Source organism: Haemaphysalis longicornis, unplaced genomic scaffold, assembly GCF_048455015.1.
Source record: "Haemaphysalis longicornis isolate Haplotype H1 unplaced genomic scaffold, Haemaphysalis longicornis Haplotype H1 scaffold_6, whole genome shotgun sequence".
Classification (NCBI taxonomy): domain Eukaryota; kingdom Metazoa; phylum Arthropoda; class Arachnida; order Ixodida; family Ixodidae; genus Haemaphysalis; species Haemaphysalis longicornis.
In genome coordinates this window covers 95263681-95282772 of record NW_027526407.1, presented here as the reverse complement: position 1 = coordinate 95282772, position 19092 = coordinate 95263681, and the positions used below count along the sequence as shown (strand labels likewise).

Here is a 19092-nt window from a genome sequence, read left to right as displayed (position 1 = left end):
GGCTCATTTCCGCAGCCTGTGCATAGTTCTTCCTGTACCGGCTCGCGGGTAAGCGTTTTTGTCCGCAAGCAACCCGCCCGGGCTTCGAAAAGCAATGCCCTCCCTTTGGTATTATCGAATAATTTTTCCCTTGTGATCTCCTGCTTCCTGATCCTGTAGATATCTAAGCACTTCTTCGCATCCATCCTCTTTTTCCAGGTCGTTTTCTCTGTTTATTTCACTTTATTTCGTGAACCTCTGGCCCGGCAGAATTTTCCCTACAGCTTCCGGTCACGTTTTTTGTTAACGCGTCGCTGCGAACATCGTTCCAACAATTCAGCTCCGTAGCGAGCGAGCGACGCTTACACAAATAAATGGCTGCCGCAGACGACAACATCGTAGCCGAGACGGGACCCTAAATACTCAGTGGGTTATGAATAACGTTGTGAGCTGAACTCTGCAAGCCAACGTCGGGAAACTCTTTATTGTCACTCAAACCTAGGCAGCTAGATGTTACCAGCCTGACAGTACTTAGGCCACAGCTTTTTAACAAATGACAGGTTACCACCTCAGATTGATCCCTACTTACAGTCTGCATGCCAAGAATACAACTTCAATAGGAAAAAATTCTTATAATTCTGTATTGCCGAAAGATATCATATGCGCAAGGCCACTACCCGTCAGACTAGCTAGCACTTGTGGTGTCTTTGTGTCTGGTGTGTTACTGCAACCAAATCTGTCTGCTAATTGTCATATCTTGTGCATATCTTTCTTTGTTTTTGTTTTTTGCCTGGAACCAAGTACCGTTATTAGGTTTACGGTAAGAAATGAGGAAAATGTAGCATTCTTCTTTTACCTTTGTCGTCAAGTGTTTCTTGTACGGTCTGCAGAGCTGCTTGTATTTCTTCCTCCTTCGTGACGTCCATTTGCAGCACGCGGAGGTTGGCACGTTTTTTTAGGCCTTTGGCGCCATCGCTGTTTTCATCCAAACAGCCGGCATAAGTGAAGAACCCTTCACCGGCCAACTGCGTAGCCAAGAGGTAGCCGAACCCAGTGTCGCAACCTGCGTTATAAAATATTTTACACTGGCAGAAAACACTGTGACCTAAAGCACTATAATCGATTATTAACTGCCATTTGCTAATTCAAGCGTCATCCTTGCTTGTCTTCTAATAGCATTATCTGCAGAGAATGTTCATTTCGAATCCGTAGCGGTTCGAGTTCTAAAAATCCCAATATATTGCTCCATGGCAGCAGAGCAAATGAGAAGAACGATGGTTAAGGATGATGAGCGATCTATTTACAGTATCTACATGGCGGCCATGAAAGTTCCCAGCCAGGCCGTGTGCTGTCCATTCCTTCGTCGTCGTTCGAAACGACGTCGTTTTTTTCCTTCTCGTAACAATATACATTATGTTAATAACCACTACGTCAGCTCAATTACCAGAAATATGCATCCTGGCACTAAGACTCTCTCCCTTGAGGCAGACTTAGTGACAATGTGTCACAGACGCCCTAAGATGCCCGCGGCTATATAAATAATGACAGTCTCTTCTACTGCAAGTTGACCTCGTAGAATTTGCTACAAATCATGTGGGTTGAGAGCAACCGAATGCCCACAAATGCATGGAAAAAAGACAACAGAATACTGCCGCACAGGTACATCAAATATTCGAAAACTACACGCGTACTCCTAATCTTATGTACTGTCCGTGTGATGCAAGTACATGGCCACATTGTCCACAGCTAATCTCTAATTTGTATTCTTTATTTTTCAACAACATTTGAGGACAAATACAATTTTCATGCCTTTACTGGCGTTCCAGATATATAGTTCATGCAGCGTTCGACTTGTGGTGTTTATGTAGTTAAAGCCGTATGTACCGTAGTTGGCAGAAGCTCGCAATTTGTCGTTACATCCAGCTTTTCGTTACATGCAAGTTTCGATTTTAGACTCATGGGAATGAAGCAGAAACGAAGCCAGAATGCTAGGCGTCAGTGAAGATGAACTCTAAGAATTTATTTCACAGTGAAAAGCTGTGTGTGCTGCGCCTGCTGCATTTCCATTAGCTTAGGCATTACATGGCGCTCCAAAGTAGCAAGCTCCCTATTTGTAATTATAACTTACGTATCACTTTTGCTTTTGAAGCTTTTCGGTGCTTAAAGCGCTTCTATAGTCAACCGTAACGTGTGCTGAAAGAGCGCCTTTTCGCGAACTTGGTGTTCTTTTCCGCTCTCAAACTTGTTAAGATAGTGCTAGCTTGAATACTGTGCCAGGTGGTGGCATTCTTTCTCGCCGGCAGAGGCAGCATTTAAAATTGTGAACTTCCCTTTGACGGACAAAAATTTGTTTCCTGGAATTAGAACCCATCACCGACGGACCGATACCACAGATAGCAGCGGAGGCGCGCGCCGCTACAAGCCGACAGGCAGGCCTGCCATCTCAAAACCTAATTCTCGAACCAATACCGAACTCACACGTGGAAACTCACGGTAGTTCGCGATTCTGGCGAAAAGTAAAAGTGAAGCATACTTACTCTTGCTACCTGTGTGGTGTCACGCGACAGAAGCCAAACCAGAAGTGGATGCTATAGGTTAGCTACGGGATAGTGCTAGCCGCTCTCTTCATCATCATAATGACGAATTTCGTTTTTAGGCAATCTCAAAGGTTCTCGCAGCGGCTGGTTCCTTACAGTAATGCTAGTATTCGCTAAATTAGTACATATTTTCCGACAGTTTTTTTAGTAAAAGGGCGAAAAAAACAATGCCTGATGACATTAGCGACTCCGTTAAATCCAGGTTAACCGCCTCAACGCCTTCGTTACATAGAGGCCGCGAACACATGAGTTTCAAATGAGCTGGAAATTGGGAATTGAAAAACGTCTTTAAATCCAGGAATTGGTTACATACAGGTTCGTTGCATCCAGGGTTATCTGTATTACAAATCGTACATCGGATATTTCACGCTTACAAGCTCTTTCTTGACAGTAGGTGACTTTGAGGGTTGATTTAAAAATATCAGCGTAAATGTAGTTCTCGTTAATCCCTTCGCTTTAAAGGGCGAGTGATTATCAAATAATCCCATGCCGTTTTTGAAGACGGAGCAGAAGGGAGTCCCATTCTTGTTCCTGCTAGATTCGTAGTAACTTGGGCCACTTCGACATGCACACGCGCAACTAAGGTCGCGCCAATATATGTATGTTGTTTCGAAATAACATGAGTCGGTCAGAAAGGTGTCTTTCGATTTTTAAGGTTTCTTCGTGGCTGCCATTATGCAGTTTTTGCCATTATGTTTTTATTTGCACAACCCGTCTTAAAGAAGCATGCATTTGTGATTTGATTGATTGATTGTAGGGTTTAACGCACCGACGCAACGCAGGCGATTAGGCGCGCCTCAGTGGAGGGCTCCCGAATAATTTGGACCACCTGGGGTTCTTTAACGTGCGCCGAAATCTCGTACACACGGCCGTTTTTGCTTTTCGCTTCCATCAAAAAAGCGGCTGCAGCGGCCGGGAATCGAACCCGCGACCTCGTTCTCAGCAGCACAACGCGTTAGCCACCACTGAGCCACCGCGGCGAATAAAGCATGCATTTGTGATTGTGTATTTTATTGTAATTATTTTACTTTCTTTGGCGTTGACGCGTCACGACCGCGTGGTAGACCGGAGCTTTGTCAAGCCGTAAACAAGCGGCTTTTTTTCCAGGCCACACCCCTTTTTCACTGATTTCTGTACTCGTGAAAATAAAAACATTTCAATTGATAGATTGAGTGACGTATTTCCGCAGTATATGAGCAAAAATTGCTTTAAAAACCTTCTAGTGGCCCGGTATGCGACGATTGCACCCTTAAGTGTGCTGCTAATCCCACCTATTGTCGCTCTTAGTGCCCAATAAAAGGTGATCCCTAAGCTGCTCATCGGAAGCTTTTTGTCTTGCACAATTGACACATGTAAAAATAAAATTATTTCGTTCGATTTGCATTTCTTTCTGGTTTTCTGCGTATTTTGATTTTATTTCCTTGGTGCGGTCGTCTTCGAACTGTCGCCAACACTGATAAGCGCCCTGGGATTATAGCGGAATAGGAGGAGGAGGAGATAGCCTTTATTACATCAGGAAGACGCTAGGTCAAGTGGGGGAATTGGGAGTAGAGGGTGGGATAGTCGTAGCTTGGGACATCTTGAAGCTGGTTGGCTCCTTACGAAGGCGGAAGAGGCCACTTGGGGTGAGGAGAGCGGGCTCACGGCTCTAAACTGCTCGCGCTAGACCGCTTTCTAGAGAGTAGCGCCCAATTAAAGTCAGCGTGGAGGGTTCCAGTGTTCGAGGGTCGATGTATGAGGAGGAGGTATTTGGAGGAGCCTTGAAGTTTCTGTAACGCGTAAATTTCGGACAGTGCCAAATTACGTGCTGGAGATTTGCGGGTGTGAGGCAGGCGCCGAAGGGACATCGAGGCGGCAGGGATGGGGTGTACCATTTACAGAATATCTCTGGGGTTGAGCTAGCATTTGCAAAATATTTGTTCATAAAAAGTCTTTTTTGTCTTTTTTTGTACCGTAAAATCTGTATGGCTGGCGGTAATGACTCAGGAGGCGGAGGATCCAAGCTTAATAGAGTGTGGATTTACGCCAAAGCTTCGTCTAGCGCATAAAATAAGACAAAAAGGCTATTGCCAAACAAGCACAAGCACCCCTTCGCCGCTCACTAGTTTCCTTGCTTTTTGCGCTAAACGAAGCCCTGGATCGCCCTGGGATACCAGCCACATACCGGATGAAGTCGAGAAGAAAGTAACGGTTACGTCGAACATGTAATGAGTATCTTATAAGCCACGAAGTTGTTCAGTGGATTTTTCAGGTGGCAGAACTACGTTTTAGTTTCGTAAAGTTAGCATAAAGTAGATCAGTTGGGCCGGACCAAAGCTTTTCTTAAACGTACGCCGTGCACCCCTCATATCAATAATTTCATTCTGATTATCCTCAGTGAACCTTTACTCAGGTTATCAGGAAAATAACCATAAAATTACTTAAACGAGCTCAAAAGACGAAAACATGTTTGGCATACTTGTCATTACCTTTCCTTAACTTATTTCTGCCATGCCGCTTACAAGAACGCAGTTCGCGTTTTTGTCCCGCAAGAGGCTTTAAAACCCCATTCATGGTAGCCTTAACAGAGACTATCGGCCAATCCATCCGAACAAAAATTCTTCCGAAAATGTCAGACGGAATTCGCCTACGTATATTTTTCGAGAATGTTGACCGTCGGTTCAATTTGAGCCCTGGAACCTGTGTCAAATTTTGGCCGATGCTACACGCGTCGACTAAATACTGAGGCATGCATCGTACTTAAAACCAGAAGCACGCCACTATACCCACTCCTTTCTCCGTTTTGTCTGCTTTAGCAAGTTGATAAGCATGAGTGCTGTTCCGAAACCTTAGCTGAGTAATTAGGTATAGAAAAAGAGAAAGAAACAAAAAAATATGCCAAACTTGCACTGCGTCACTTACCGCAAATGGAGCGATAAGACAGCGTGACGACCTATAAGATACCAGATGACAGCTCTACAACAAAGGTGCAAGGGGAGGGGGGGACGCTCGGGCGGTTAAGTAAAGGCGGAAAAAACGTTTGCCCGTGATGCAAAAAAAAAAATCGGCTGACTATAGAAGATTAGCTTAGTTTTTCTATGCTAAGCCATCGCATGATGCACGCTTGTCAGCTAATTCAGCTTCAGTACAGGATTTTCTCATTTATTTGGAAAAAACTACAAAAGCTGCAACACTAGGCATCATGTTCATCACTCCATACGCGCGAACGCGTATGGACATGTGCTTGCAATGCGCTACTCCTTAAGTGGACACATGAACACGAACATATATACGGCTTCAATCACAGCTAAATGGCCAGTTGAATTAGTACGGGGGATCAAGTTGCGGACAGGCGTCGTGGGGAAAATTTTCCTCTTTTTGGGGATTGAAAATAGGTATTAGAGACACTTAAATTGAACAATACAGCGCAACGTGTACCACATGGGAGTTGTACGGATCTGGTTCCCTTGCATCATATTGTGTTCCTCTCACTTCCATACTCCTGTTTAAATTAAAAGCTAAACACGTATTACTGAGTTGTAAACCTCTACTAGAAATTGAGACGTCCTCACAGACGACTAGGCTACTAAAGTAAACTTTTTTAAACCGCCAGGGAACACCTGCAATATTTCTTTCAATGTCCACTGCACACCTCACGCTCCTCCTCATCTACTGAGACTCCCCACCACCCCTTTCGCCCAAGTTCTGCAGCAGCTCCTCGCGCTGGTACAACCAAGTCTTCATCTTCGACCCGAACGTGAACTAAGTTGCTTACCAGTGATGAGGACACTTTTTCCACTGGCCTTCACGATGGAATTGAAGAAGGTTCTTCGGGACTTGTTCAGAAGCCAATATCCGAAGCAAAGAGTGAGCACTGCTAGACCGACGTTGGTCGCGACTGCAAACAGCGAGGGCACTCGCGACGCCCACATCCACAGCACGGCGGCCACTGGAAGAGTAAGCTGGGACACGGTAGGCATGCTTTTTGATGTATCAGATTTCACGGCAAAATATTGATTTGAATCTCTTATAAGTAATGCGTCATAAGCCGTAAACCGACCTGGGGCATTAAATTGTAAAATCTTCAGAAATAATTCCGACGAACTTAAAGTTCTCAACGCGGACACCAGCACCGAAGTTCGCAGCGACCTGCACCGTACAATGACCGAGACACCTTTGACAAGCGGATGCTTTCTGCCTTTCTCATGGCGACGCTGCTGCTGTTAATCCTTTTTTCAAAAAGAGCAAGAAAACCATTGCTGCCTGCTAAAAACTAAATCCGAAAGAGAGGTGTATACCTGCGAGAATAATGTGAAGGGCACGCAGCAGAATATTCGACCTTCTGCCGGCGCATTGCAAAGGAGACAAAAGACTGCGACCACTCAAAGTGTTGTTGCAGTTCTGGACATAGCTGACAGGTGACAGCTGGCTACATAAACTGGCTCATTTGTGCAACTGCGTATTCAGGGTAACGTTTCTCTCTTAATTGGGGTGCTGTACGTGGCTAAATGTGTTGCAAATAAATTTATATATTCCTTCAGTTTTGGAAACGCTGCCCTTGCCCAACGAATAACGAGAATGCTATACCAATTCAACAAACGCCCCTTAGGGACACATGTATAAGTAAAAAGTTTTTTCGGATCCCAGGAGCTCAATGTCATGAAGAAAGCTTGATCTCCGTTTGACGTAAGCTGCATTTTATGATCAAATACGTTCAAAAGTCGGCAGCAGAACAAAATCTAACATAGAGGTTGTCGCTAGGTAAAGACTCAAAAGGTAACAGCTGGTATTAGATTTATTTAGCCGAAGGCTTTGCATCGAATTTTAATATTACAGGGGGCTGTCTGAGAAGCCTTGATTTGAACTTTAAATTTATAATAAGCCAAACTCACTGCTTTTTTTGGATTACAACGGGTGCGCTTTTTCCCTGCGAACTCAAGGCGGCGTTCCATATGAGACGTTTCTGCTTTTGTATTCTCCTCAACGCTGCGGCAAACTCTGAAATGTTTCTTTTCTTACCTGAAGGACTCTGGCATAATTATGGAATGGGAAGTTTTATCAGTCATGCTTAAAATATAATATGTTAATCCGCCCTCGTGCGTCACTTTGTTTCTTTTCTGCCCAGCTCTTTCCGGGGTTCTTCTGTCTGGCACACTATAATGTCGGGGATTTTAGGCGCAGCCACGCACTTTATTCTTCCTTTAAATAAGGATCCCCCTCTATCTTTCTTTCTTACGTGCCGGTCGGCGCCTTGTTATAGCTGTACACGAAGCCGGACAAGTCTATTTATATATCCCACAGAAAGCAGGAAAGGCTCAACGAGGAAGCAGTGGGCAAGCGGGAACAGTGGATGCCGTTCTCTACGTATTCCTCAGTTGATCATACGTAAAGGTCACAGGATAATTGCCCCAGACAAGCTCAAATGCACTGGCGCCTTGTACCGCAATTTCTGTGCATTGAAATGTATGCTGGTAGCCTTAGCAAGTGAAGCTGTGTGCCGCGCTACTTGCAACGCAACCCACCCGACAAGGCAAGTAGACCCGGGCAAACCGGCGCGCTGAAAAGATCAGTTCTAACATGGTAACTGGCGCTACCTCCTAATTGACAACGATCTTCAGAAAGTCGAGTGTTCAGCTGTACTATCGTCTGAGTTGTGCAGAAATTGACCCCGGACAGACCTGGCTACTGTAAAGCATGCTACTAACCGCATCTTTACCACGCCGCATCGCTAGTTTTGTCAGCACTACTAGAACTAACTTTGGCCGCTGGTTCAGGCCTCAGAACACGAGGCTGCACGAGTTGGTTTCCTTTCATCTTCAAAAGCTGCAAACAAGACGGGCGAAGTCGTGGAAGAATTGTGGCGCTTTTGTTTTTTTCTCGACTACGCCCGTGTTGTTCGCGCCTTTGGGCATCGCCCGCACTGCACGGAACTATGATGTCGTGACCTTCAACGCTAAGCCTTAAGCGTAATTGTGCTGTGGTTCCCTTTCACATCGCGGAGGTAGCTGAGCAGGTGGTAACACCACCCTCCAAAGAAAGAAAAAAGTAGCACAGTGCGGCAGAATATTGAGAGAAACGCGAAGTTTATGGCGCCTTTAAGTGGTAAGTATAAAAACATCACTGCAGTGATGCGGTGCACATCACTCTTAGCGAAGAGATTTTATGGAGTGATACTCCAGCTGACATCTTAAGCAGGCGTTGTCAGGGTGCCCTCACGGCGAACAGATGCGAGCGCATTCGATTCCTGGTCAGCAAGGTTTTATTTTAGCGGCTCCATTGCGCTGCGACATCAGGTATTTCATCTACACTGGTCATTGGATATCCCACGGGTATCCTATGCTTCGCCATGGCGATCATCCTCCGCAAACGTGTCTTTATATAAACCCAAATTGATGCTGCCGCACTTAGCTTAGGCTTAGTTAGTGTAACGTAGGAGTGGAAGTTTATCGGTAAGCTGCGGTGATACGAGCGTCAGTTCTTATTCACAGAATAATTACCATTCTTGGACTCTCATTCAGTTGTAGCTCCGTTGGGTTCTTTTTCGCTGCTTTTATGAGACGGTACCTAATAGTTTTCCTGTACTACGGCGTCAATTTAAACTTCAAACTTAGGAGTGTAAGGGAGAGAGACCGACAGAGAGAGAGAACTCCACAGCGATAAGGGGAGGTGGCCTGTTCAGGAAGGAGTGGGAAGTGTGCAGGGAGGTGAAATGTATTCAGTTTAACAACGCAAATCAATCCCTTAAATAGAAAAGTTCAAGCAGCATCCCAATATTGGGACTTTGTAACACCGCCCATCAACGTATTCACTTCTTCACACCGAAAGCTATAGTTATAGCCAGCACAGAAGGGCGCTGCGTGGTTTGCTCACCGCCGAAGATACTCCTTCTAGTATCTCCTTGCTATTATGTGTTTTTTAAAGGGACTGTGCAACACTTCTGATAAATTATTTCACTCTTTTCTTCCCGTCTTTAATTAAGCATCGTGAAAGCTATAGTTTACGCCCTCACGGAGCGGCTATCGCGTCTTTTCATCGCAGCAACTGAAAGAAAGACGGCAAATAGCCGCTAAATTCCCGTAATGCCAGAATTCGAGCAGTCGAAGAACGCCAAGACCGGGAAAGAAAGAAAAATCTTTCGAACAAGCTTTGTAAGGTATCTGATGGGTATAGTGGGGAAACTTTTGACTGAGTTCACTATGTGACCCTTTATTCTCACTACTGGACGCGTTGGTTGACTTTGTTCTTAAGGTATTTAAGATTTAGTAACAAATGAAGAATTGTTGCAGGGTCCTCTTAAGTGTCTATCGAGTTCGTTTCTGGACTGCGAGGAAGCCTGCGCTTGATATGATTCCTTTCCTGATGGAAAATCAGCGTGCCTGACCGTAACGAAATCATAGCACTAACAAATCGCATCTCGCAAATTGGCCAACACAAAATAATTACATTTAAAAACTTGCTATGTTACATAGAAGCTTTTAGAAGCTTGGTTCTTCCATTGACTACAGGCCGTATCCCTCAACAATGGCACCAACCACCAGGTTGCCCTTCCATCTGTAGGTACAAACTTTTTGCAGCTTCATTTTGCCGAGAACATGGGCTGATAAGAACAAGCAACCGTCTTCTATTCTATGTATTTAAAGGTCAACTGCACTCAATTTTTCTTTGTCCAAAAGAGTAGTCTACGCTCTAAAATCACCATGGTGAAATCCTTAGCTTCGTAACCACAGAGAGCGCTAGGTACCGCCGTTTAAAGTACCCCGATGAGGCGATGTTTGCATCTGGTGGAGAGTCGCCGAAACAAGTTCCGATCGGCCTGTGACGGAGGTTGCGGAACCTGTCCCGTGAAGCTCGCGCTTCTCCGGCCACTTGCAGGGCGCTCCGCCAAGCGCAGGGATGCATTCGCCCGGGGTTTCTCTGCGACACCAGTGCGCTGTACCGCCGTCGCCATCACATATTCAAACTAACCGCATAGGCAGTAATATCCACCATTTTATCATTGCAAAAACAAACAAACAAAAAGATTAGAAGCCTGCAAACTATTCACGCGCTTGCGAACGTCTTGAAGTAAACAAAACTCTTTTTATACTTGAAAATAATATTTTTACTCAAAGAAAAACATAGCGCGAAACGAGCACTTGCCTTTTATTTGTCATTCCTATTGCATTTGCCAGAGAAAAAACAAGATATTTTATAAATCCTTGACTTCTGCGTCCAATATTTATGTTTGCCATATTTGGGGTGGCCCAACGCCACCTCCATCCTTTAGACCTTTCCAAAAGTTTGACGAACTAAAAAGAGGTTTGTATACGCGGCTATAAACATTTGTGCGACCTTTGCCTCACTCGCTAAGTTAACCAAAATCAGCCTTTCTCGTGGTAACAAATACATCCGCACAAATATCGGCCGTCGTCTTCGCGAAGTGCGATAACTAACGAAACTGCTCCTCTCCTAAATAGTAGACTAGATGTTTGTTCAATTGCCCACATAAGTATTTACTTTGAGCGTTAGATTTATTATGTTTGAAAGTAAAATGTTTTCAACAGCACCTGTCTCTGGCCAAAGTAGAAAACAGCGGTAGATAGGAAATGTTTTCTTGCTTTAGTGCATCACTTAGCTCTGGAAATTGGCCTATAGTTTCAGGCCACTTTTGTAATTCGATTCTCCATGTGCAGCAAGGCGAAAAATACTGGGCCGATATCCACGAAGCTGTTTGTAGGTAATGTATAGTAGAAATAGTGATTTATGGCCACCCGCGTGCGCTTTGTTCCCTTCAAATAGAGTGACGTGATAGCCGAGGTGTCGGCTATAACGAAAGCTGCTTTTCGATATCCTACGGGCAAGTAGTTTTGTAAATCAGGGTCCGCTTTTTTACTTCCAATGCCAAAAAGTGCTACTCCGGCATTTATTATGACGAAAAAAATTACTTTCGGGCGTTCTACTTCATCTCGAATGATAGCAACGGGATGCCGGAATTGCGCCTAACTCCATAATCATTGTACAAACGTTAGTGGAAGTTCTTCTGTGGAAACAACAGAGCGAAATGCGGCGCTACCACGCGCAGTTGAAGGCGGCTCTGAGCGACCGCCGGTTCTAGCGCGGCCGCTTCCGTTCAATCACGGACGTCACGTCCGGCCGCCACTATGGCTGTCATTTCTATTCAGTTTCGGTTCCGAAAACGCCAACGTCGCGAGCCTTTTGTGTCGCGCGCGTTGATGTTTGAAACGCAGTATTTTGCATTTCGCACCCTTTTTATATGTACTATTAGGGGAACTTATTTTTACGTTGTCAAAAATTTGAGTGCAGTAGGCCTTTAAACGCTTCAAATTTTCACGGAGCGATTACTCAGTACCTCTTTTAACCCTCTCCATTCTGTTGCCCTTCCTGTGTGGTTGGGACAACTTTTGTTTTTTTTTTATGCCTTCGAATCCTCGGTTACCTACCCCGTCGTTCACGCACACCGGGATGTCAGGGTATTTTTATAAATAAATAAATATAGACGCGCATACATTCAGTGTGTGTGTTTTTTTACGCTAGCGATATGTGCGCTCGCTAAGGCGGGTTGGTACAGGTGCCGTCAGAAGTAACTTGAGAATGGTAACTGTGGCCGAACTGCATCGGAGCGCCGTGTAGCTGCACCTGCGGCAAAGGAAAGGACGGGAACACGCATGCGCATGCGCGTTTGCCGTAGCCAACCTATAAATCTCAAACCACTTCTTTTAACCCTGCTTTGAGCATTCTTCGCAGCATACTGGTCTTGGCGATGGTGCTGATAGCAGACACACATCTGAGAACGTCTTTGGCCCACTTCCAGCCCACTCGAGCTGCCGGAGAAGCGGCGCTCTTACAGAGATCCCCACTGACAGTTTTTTCATCAAACATTTTTAGGTAGGCTATCAGCGCCATCACCGAGACCAGTATTCTGTGAAGAATTGTTGAATGCAGGTAAAAGAGCTGTTTTGAGGTGTGTAGGTGGGCTATCGCCGTCGGCCAACACGCATGCGTGCTCCCGTTCTTTCGTTTAACGGCGGTGCAGCTACACGGCGCTCCTATGCAGTTCGCCCACAGCTCCTGTGCTCCAATTAGTTCTGACGGCACCTGTACGTCGTGGCCCTGTGCGTTTAAAATAAAAATAATGCCCAGCCTTCCTGTTCGGTGAAACAGCTCAGAACGAACTGAGCCTCAACGAAGCGCGGTTCTCAGCGCGATGCTCGTGTCATGTCGCACGGCGAGTGAACACATCTCAACAACTGAGCTGCGACCACATGCGACTGATGTGTCCCTATATCTGTTTCTTTTCGGATCTCCCTGTTAAGCGTCCCCGCCGTCTTGAGTGTTACAGGTCTCATTCGTTAGGGTATACATTTATTTGATAAATTATCCACGAATCACTCCTTCGTACACTACTGATAGTTTTCATGTCGTCGGATGTACGGACGTTCTCTTACTAATTGAAGAACAGCAAGCATTTCAAAAGCGTAATAAAGCCTGTTATCGAACAATGTCTAACCAATGCCTGACTGATATTGTACCAAGCGGAGTGCTAGTAATTTGCTCTTAAGAGCTTAAACCGAAGTGCCAATATTCATCGCAGAGAGCAAATTAAATAAGACGTAAAAGGAGAAGAAGAGGAGGAAGAAATTCATTTGCCGAAAACATACTAACACAATACAATATACAGAAGGAGGTCCCCGAGCACGAGGCTGTAGGGGGACCTTCTGTTACAGATAGACAATAACAAACTCCATTCTGCAGCAAACTCTATTTTCAGAAATGAAAAGAAGGTATAATGCTTTGGTGCGAAATAAAGCTCTAAGAGCTTTTTATGGTTGCTACACTTGTACTAAATTCGACAAAGATCATTGAAAAAATATGTTACAAAATGGTAAAGCAATGAACAGGTCAGGGGTGCAATGGCAAATACAACATACAAACATATGATCCGCCCAGTTAAGCCATTTATTGATTGTGGTTGAGCAAATATGCACGGAGATTTTTCTCAAACTTTGGTATAAATAGCGATTGTTTGGTTTCTGTCGGGAAAGAATTCCACTGTTTTACAGCCAAAAAATTAGTATTCAGCAAGCCACAATTGGTGTGTATTTTAGGTAGAAGTAGTTGCTAACCAAAGCGAACTTGGTGGAATTCAAATTTTTTAGTGAGTTGCGGTTGAATATGCTAAATGAGTAGAGGGTATGCACAGATTTGAACAAGTAAACGAGGAGGCTGTATAGGTGTTCAGAAAATATATCCAGTGGGTTCATAAAATTTAACTTCTTCAAAGATACGCCAAACTTTACACGCACAATAGGGAATAAATTGCGTCAGTTATGCTCTATTAGTCGAGAATCAGAATTCAGTTCAGCCTAAGCGTTCTTAATGTACCACGAGACTTGCACGTGGCTCAAGAAAGGAGAAGCCCTCTTTCTAAAGAGCGATACGCCACACATACAACAAAAACTACAACAATAAATGAAACCGCGGTACTATCGTATGCTAAGAGAAGAAATGTTTCTAAATATTGAAATAGCTATTTAAAAGTAAATAACCATGCAAAAACAAACCAGTACGTTCTAACTTTTAGTAACCTGGCTAAATGAAGACCAAAATTAAAATATTGAAATGCTTTTTCAAAAGAAAGAGAACAGTCTGAATGTCAGTGTCCCGAACGTTACCTTACAATTCCGCCAGCTCCAAGTTATTATTCATTCCCGCAGCAACCATAGTTACCGAAACAAAAAGAAATGCGTATGGCAATAGGTTGTGAGTCATTATCTGGTGAACGTTGCTCCCGCAAAGCTTCAAAAGATGTGTGTCTAACAAAAGAATGATAGCGCGATTCACTGTGCGTTCGTGTGCTTGCCGTCAACGCCGCCACCCCACCTCTATAACTGTTGCACATTTAGAACACAATAAAGAACTCATTTGAACTGACTTGTGTTTTTGTTTTGTCTTTATCTCAAGATACTTTCCCGGAACTTTCTTTTGTGAAACCTGCTATACGCGCGTCATTTCATTGTACAGAGGAAGTACCAAGTTCCTATTTCCAGCGAAACGAAATTGTCTCCAGCGTCATTTTCCAACGTCGCCAATTAAGTAGACGGGTGTACGAACGGGCATCAAAACACTTGTATCTCAAAGAAATGCATTCAAACCCCGCCGTCGTTCATGGCCTCTTCGTGTCTACTGTATCAATGTGACCGAAACTGCTTTATCACCTGTATTATTTATAAAGGCCAGCGCACGGCCGAAACGTGGGGTTCAGGTTTATGTGTTCGTGTCATAATAATTGCCAACTGAAACAAAAGTTTACGTGCCCCAAATTCCGTTTCATTAGTGGTTTACGCCACTTAAGTCCTTTGTGACCAATTTTAATCTGCATACGTGCGCAGTATTTTCACTAAACCCGTTTTGAAACGCGCCGCAGCAGCGGGCGCAGCACCCAGCAATGTGTCGCCACAAGTGGGCGCAACTGCGGCGAATTTCCGATTGTGACGTTAAAGTCAGGGCTACGGAGGAGAGGGGACGGGAGCCGTGACTGTAACGTCAGAACCGGAAGGTCGCCGCAGTGGCGACCACGTGTGGCGACCCCCATCGTCTCTCCTCAGTAGCCCTCTCACGTGCCGTCTCACGCCAGTGAGCAGCGTAATTCGGGCCTCTTGCATGAATAATAGCTTTCACGCGCGTCCGAAATGCAAAAGACTCTAGAAGCGCTGCGTTGCTACGAGGTAATTCGAAGAGAGCCGAGGCCACACACCGGTGGCGAGCGAGTGCGGCAGTTGCACAACGGCTCAGTTAGTGGTTGCGACAGTGGCTGTAGGCTCTAAGTCGACTGTGCGAGACTGTGCGAGACGTGAGCACGGCCGAGCCGCGTCGATACGCTGTTGGCTAGGCCGGTCGGGGTCGCGGAACTAGTACGGCAGCTGTGCGGCGAAGCGCACGGAAATGTAAACTATTGCCACTGTTGGCAACTTTGTGGTTAGAGGCAAAAAAAGTGAGAAAGGCTGCTTCGTTTAGCGTAATGAGTAAAAAACAGCTTGGCAACATTGAGTGTCAGGTAGGGTGGGCTTCACATAGACTAAAGAAAGTTTCTTTCCTCAATGGCATTTCACGGCGCCAGCAAGGACTTTGTCCAGCTATAGCTTACTGACCTACGGTAAAGGCGGACACGCCAAGATTTGGTGAGGTCAGCCAGTTAATAGGAATAAATTTGCCCTTGTAAGCACAAAAAGGATTGTAAGTTCGGTATTGCGCGGAAACGGAATTAATACCCGCCATCCGGGGTGTGTCGGCGCTTTCCTCTCGGCGTTGTATTGTTGTTTTGTTGCCTTCTTTCGCAAGCGCGGCGTGTTCCAGTCGCTAGAGCCATTATTCCCTGTGCGAGCGCCAACTGGCGCTCAAAACTGCTGTTTGCGCACTCATTTCCACGCCCTGAGGTTCACCAGAACGTACCGCGATGCTTATGCTTGTCCTTTATCGCGGACGTCTCCAGGAGGGTATCAATCGCTCATAGTGAAGCAATAATTGTTGCACTGACTTCCAAACCTTTTGTTGCGAATGTTGTGCGGTCTTGAACAGACGAACCTTCAGAAGGACCTCAAATTAGCGCCGTCTTTTCGCAACCGCCCGTAGGTGGATCTACTGACTGCGCCCACTCAATTTCTGGCTTTAACGTCACTTCCAGCTGCCCGCAATGGCCGTCCTTCTTTGAATTTTGGTTTGGAAATTACGGAGTTTTGAACTTCCTTTGCGATGCATTGACGCCTATTTCGGCCTCCAGATTTCACACTTCGCGTGCTTTAAAGTGACACTGCCGGAAAACACTGCATTCAATAGCCACAAAAATGGGTTGGAGTTGTTTTTTATTATTAGTAACCAGGAACTTCATGCTCCTTATGGTTATATACACACATACAAACAGATATATGGACCGGCCATTTATATATTTATATAGGTATGTTTATGTGTACCTACGTATAAAAGCATAGATATATAAATGTAAAAATAACATGTTCATACAGACACTCCACGCGTAAATACAGGTATATTCACATAAATAAACGAAAAGCTGGAAGAGGGCACAGCCTATTGTTAGTGTTCCTGGTAGTACATCGGACGTGCGTTCGGTCGGAATCTCGTGGGTTTGGTTTACACCAGGCGAGCGTGTTTTTGGTCACTTTTTCCTTTCATTTTAAACAGAAATTAGTCACACATTCTGAAACGCTGACCACGTCACATTCTGAAGTTAGTGGTGACTGCTAGGAAGGCTACCCGCCTTGTCTCCGAGCGTACGTAACAACTAGAACTAGTTTATGGATAATCAGTAGCATAAAACTGAGATGAACACAAAATGCATCACGCTTTATATGTGTACACTTTCTGTAGGGATTTCCTTAGTACACCTGTATGGTCAGAGTTTCTCTATTACACTTACATTTGTCTCATACATTTTTTACATCTTATACATTCCCCTCGTATCACAATTTACGGCTCAAGAGCGTACTAGTGCTAGCAAAAGAATACATAAATGCTAGTTTTCTGCGCAGAACTGATTCTAGGCGTAGTGATTGTTTTTCAACGACTGAATAGGTGGAATGAACTGTCTACCGTGTTGGTGACGCTGTCATACAACTTGGGCGAAAGTGATCATCTTCAACAGCATCAGTATCACCATCATCAATATTATCAGCCTGTTTCCGCCCTCTGCAGGACGAAGGCCCCTCCTAGTGATTTCCAGCCACTACGCTAATGAGCGAGCCGGGTCACGTTTTGCGGCAAATTATACTAATTTACCCCCTCCTTCGATTCTTATCGAGCATTTAGTTGCTCAAGGGTAATTGACAGCCTCTCAGTTAAACGTTTGACCTACCTGTTGTCCCTCCTATGCAAGACGTGTCCTGCCGAAACCCACTTGTCTCGCATAATTTCTACCAGAATGTCGTCTACACAAATTTCTTCCCGAATTCATATACCTGCTTTGATTACCTTTAGGTGTGACCCCTAGCATTCTTCCGTGAGACGTCGGGCCGATCTAAGTTCCCGTTTAAAGTGCTTAGTGAGACGCCAAGTTCCCGCCACATGTGTCAGTACAGAAAAAGCGTATTGGTTCTAATCAAGCTCAATTGATACTACGCCATAAATATAGTTTCTGGAGTGTACAAGTGACCACAAAAAATGGCGTTAAAGGTACTGCATTCTCACCTGTTATAAGAACGCTCTTTCCAGTCGGAACCACGGTGCCGTTGAAGAAAGCACGACGAGCACAGCATAACAGCAAGTATCCTGAGCACAGTGTTAGCAATACCATGCCAACAATCGCCGCAATATCAACCAACAATGGCGATCGCGAGGCGAGTAAGAATAGCAGCACTGCTGCAGGCACAGTCAGATGTGGCACAGTCGAATTTCCCTGCCGCGAAGGAGACGGCATGTGTATTGCAATAAGTAAACTCACACTGTAAACTCTTTTTTCAGACACGACTTCCACCCGCCTCATGAAAAAAGCGGAGTCTAGTAGAGCGGTTCCCAAGTGATCCGGACGCACTGTACTAACTTTGTGCACACACCAACCACAGGAATGCACAAGTGCGAGCTCAGCTGTATGTCCCTCGTTCTGAGCAGTGACCGTATGTCTCCATGTCTATAGCTCCAAGGAGTAATAAAGGATAAAGTTACAGAATAAGCAGTTTCGAAAAAAGGAAAGAACGAAACATTGCCATTTTGAAACGAAAAAGACAAGGCAACGGGAAGTCGCAGCGAGTCTTTCTCGAAATCACAGAGTGGAATAAATTCTAATAGTAACGCTCCCTCCACACCACATTAGTTCTGTCATTAGCTTCTATATAGAAGGTGCTAACGGCTTCCATGACACAATGGCTCGTTTCCGCTACCGACCTGCAAGCGGGAACTACAGGGAACGAGAGACAGTATTCTGCTCAAGAATGATCTGGTCTAACAGCCTCTGCATGCGCAGTTACTCCTCCCAAGCATTATACATGTGTGCCTCGTAATTACTACAATGGCCTTGGTAACTCATAAGTAAAGCCGGCAAGCGTCACAAAAAAGATGCTCCGTAAAAGCACAGCACAGTGAATACGAAAGAAACAAAGGTAACAAGTATTGTAAAACTTGTTATCATAGAATATTACGTGTGTCATTCTCTGAGCAAGAAAGAGAGGTGTTTGGGCCTACAAAGTCTTTCATAATATTTCTTACGTCTTTCGACGGCGGGGGTATATGAGTTTCCTCGAAGGTTGTCATCATTCGACGCTGGCGTCGGAAAGAATGCGTTGCGTACCTTTTTTTTTTCCCAGAACAGAGAATATTCGTAGACGCAATTGAAAACGCTGTCTCAACTGCACACGTTTGATATTTTATTGAGAATCATTCGAACACACGAAACAATTCAAAACGCTGCATCCCAAACTTGCCGACTTCAAAATTAAGATTCCGGGACACAACACGCAAAGCAATTGCTGCAAACCTTCCGCAGTTTGCTCCGGTCTCCGATGCAGATTCACGCGGAACCGCCCTGCGTGAC

At 45.0% G+C, this 19092-nt stretch overlaps 1 protein-coding gene across 1 annotated transcript in view; it reads right to left on the bottom strand.

Moving 5' to 3' along the window:
* LOC144141056 (retinol dehydrogenase 7-like) overlaps window positions 1–18167 on the bottom strand; it is a 38296-nt gene extending 20129 nt beyond the window's left edge. Inside the window, exons 1-2 of the mRNA XM_077672562.1 lie at window positions 17754–18167; window positions 836–1042 (exon numbers count right to left, since the gene is read on the bottom strand). Of these exons, the coding sequence (XP_077528688.1) occupies window positions 836–1042; window positions 17754–18048 (502 nt within the window). The 5' untranslated portion in view covers window positions 18049–18167. The remainder of the gene's footprint in view (window positions 1–835; window positions 1043–17753) is intronic.
* Between the last annotated feature and the right edge of the window lie 925 nt (window positions 18168–19092).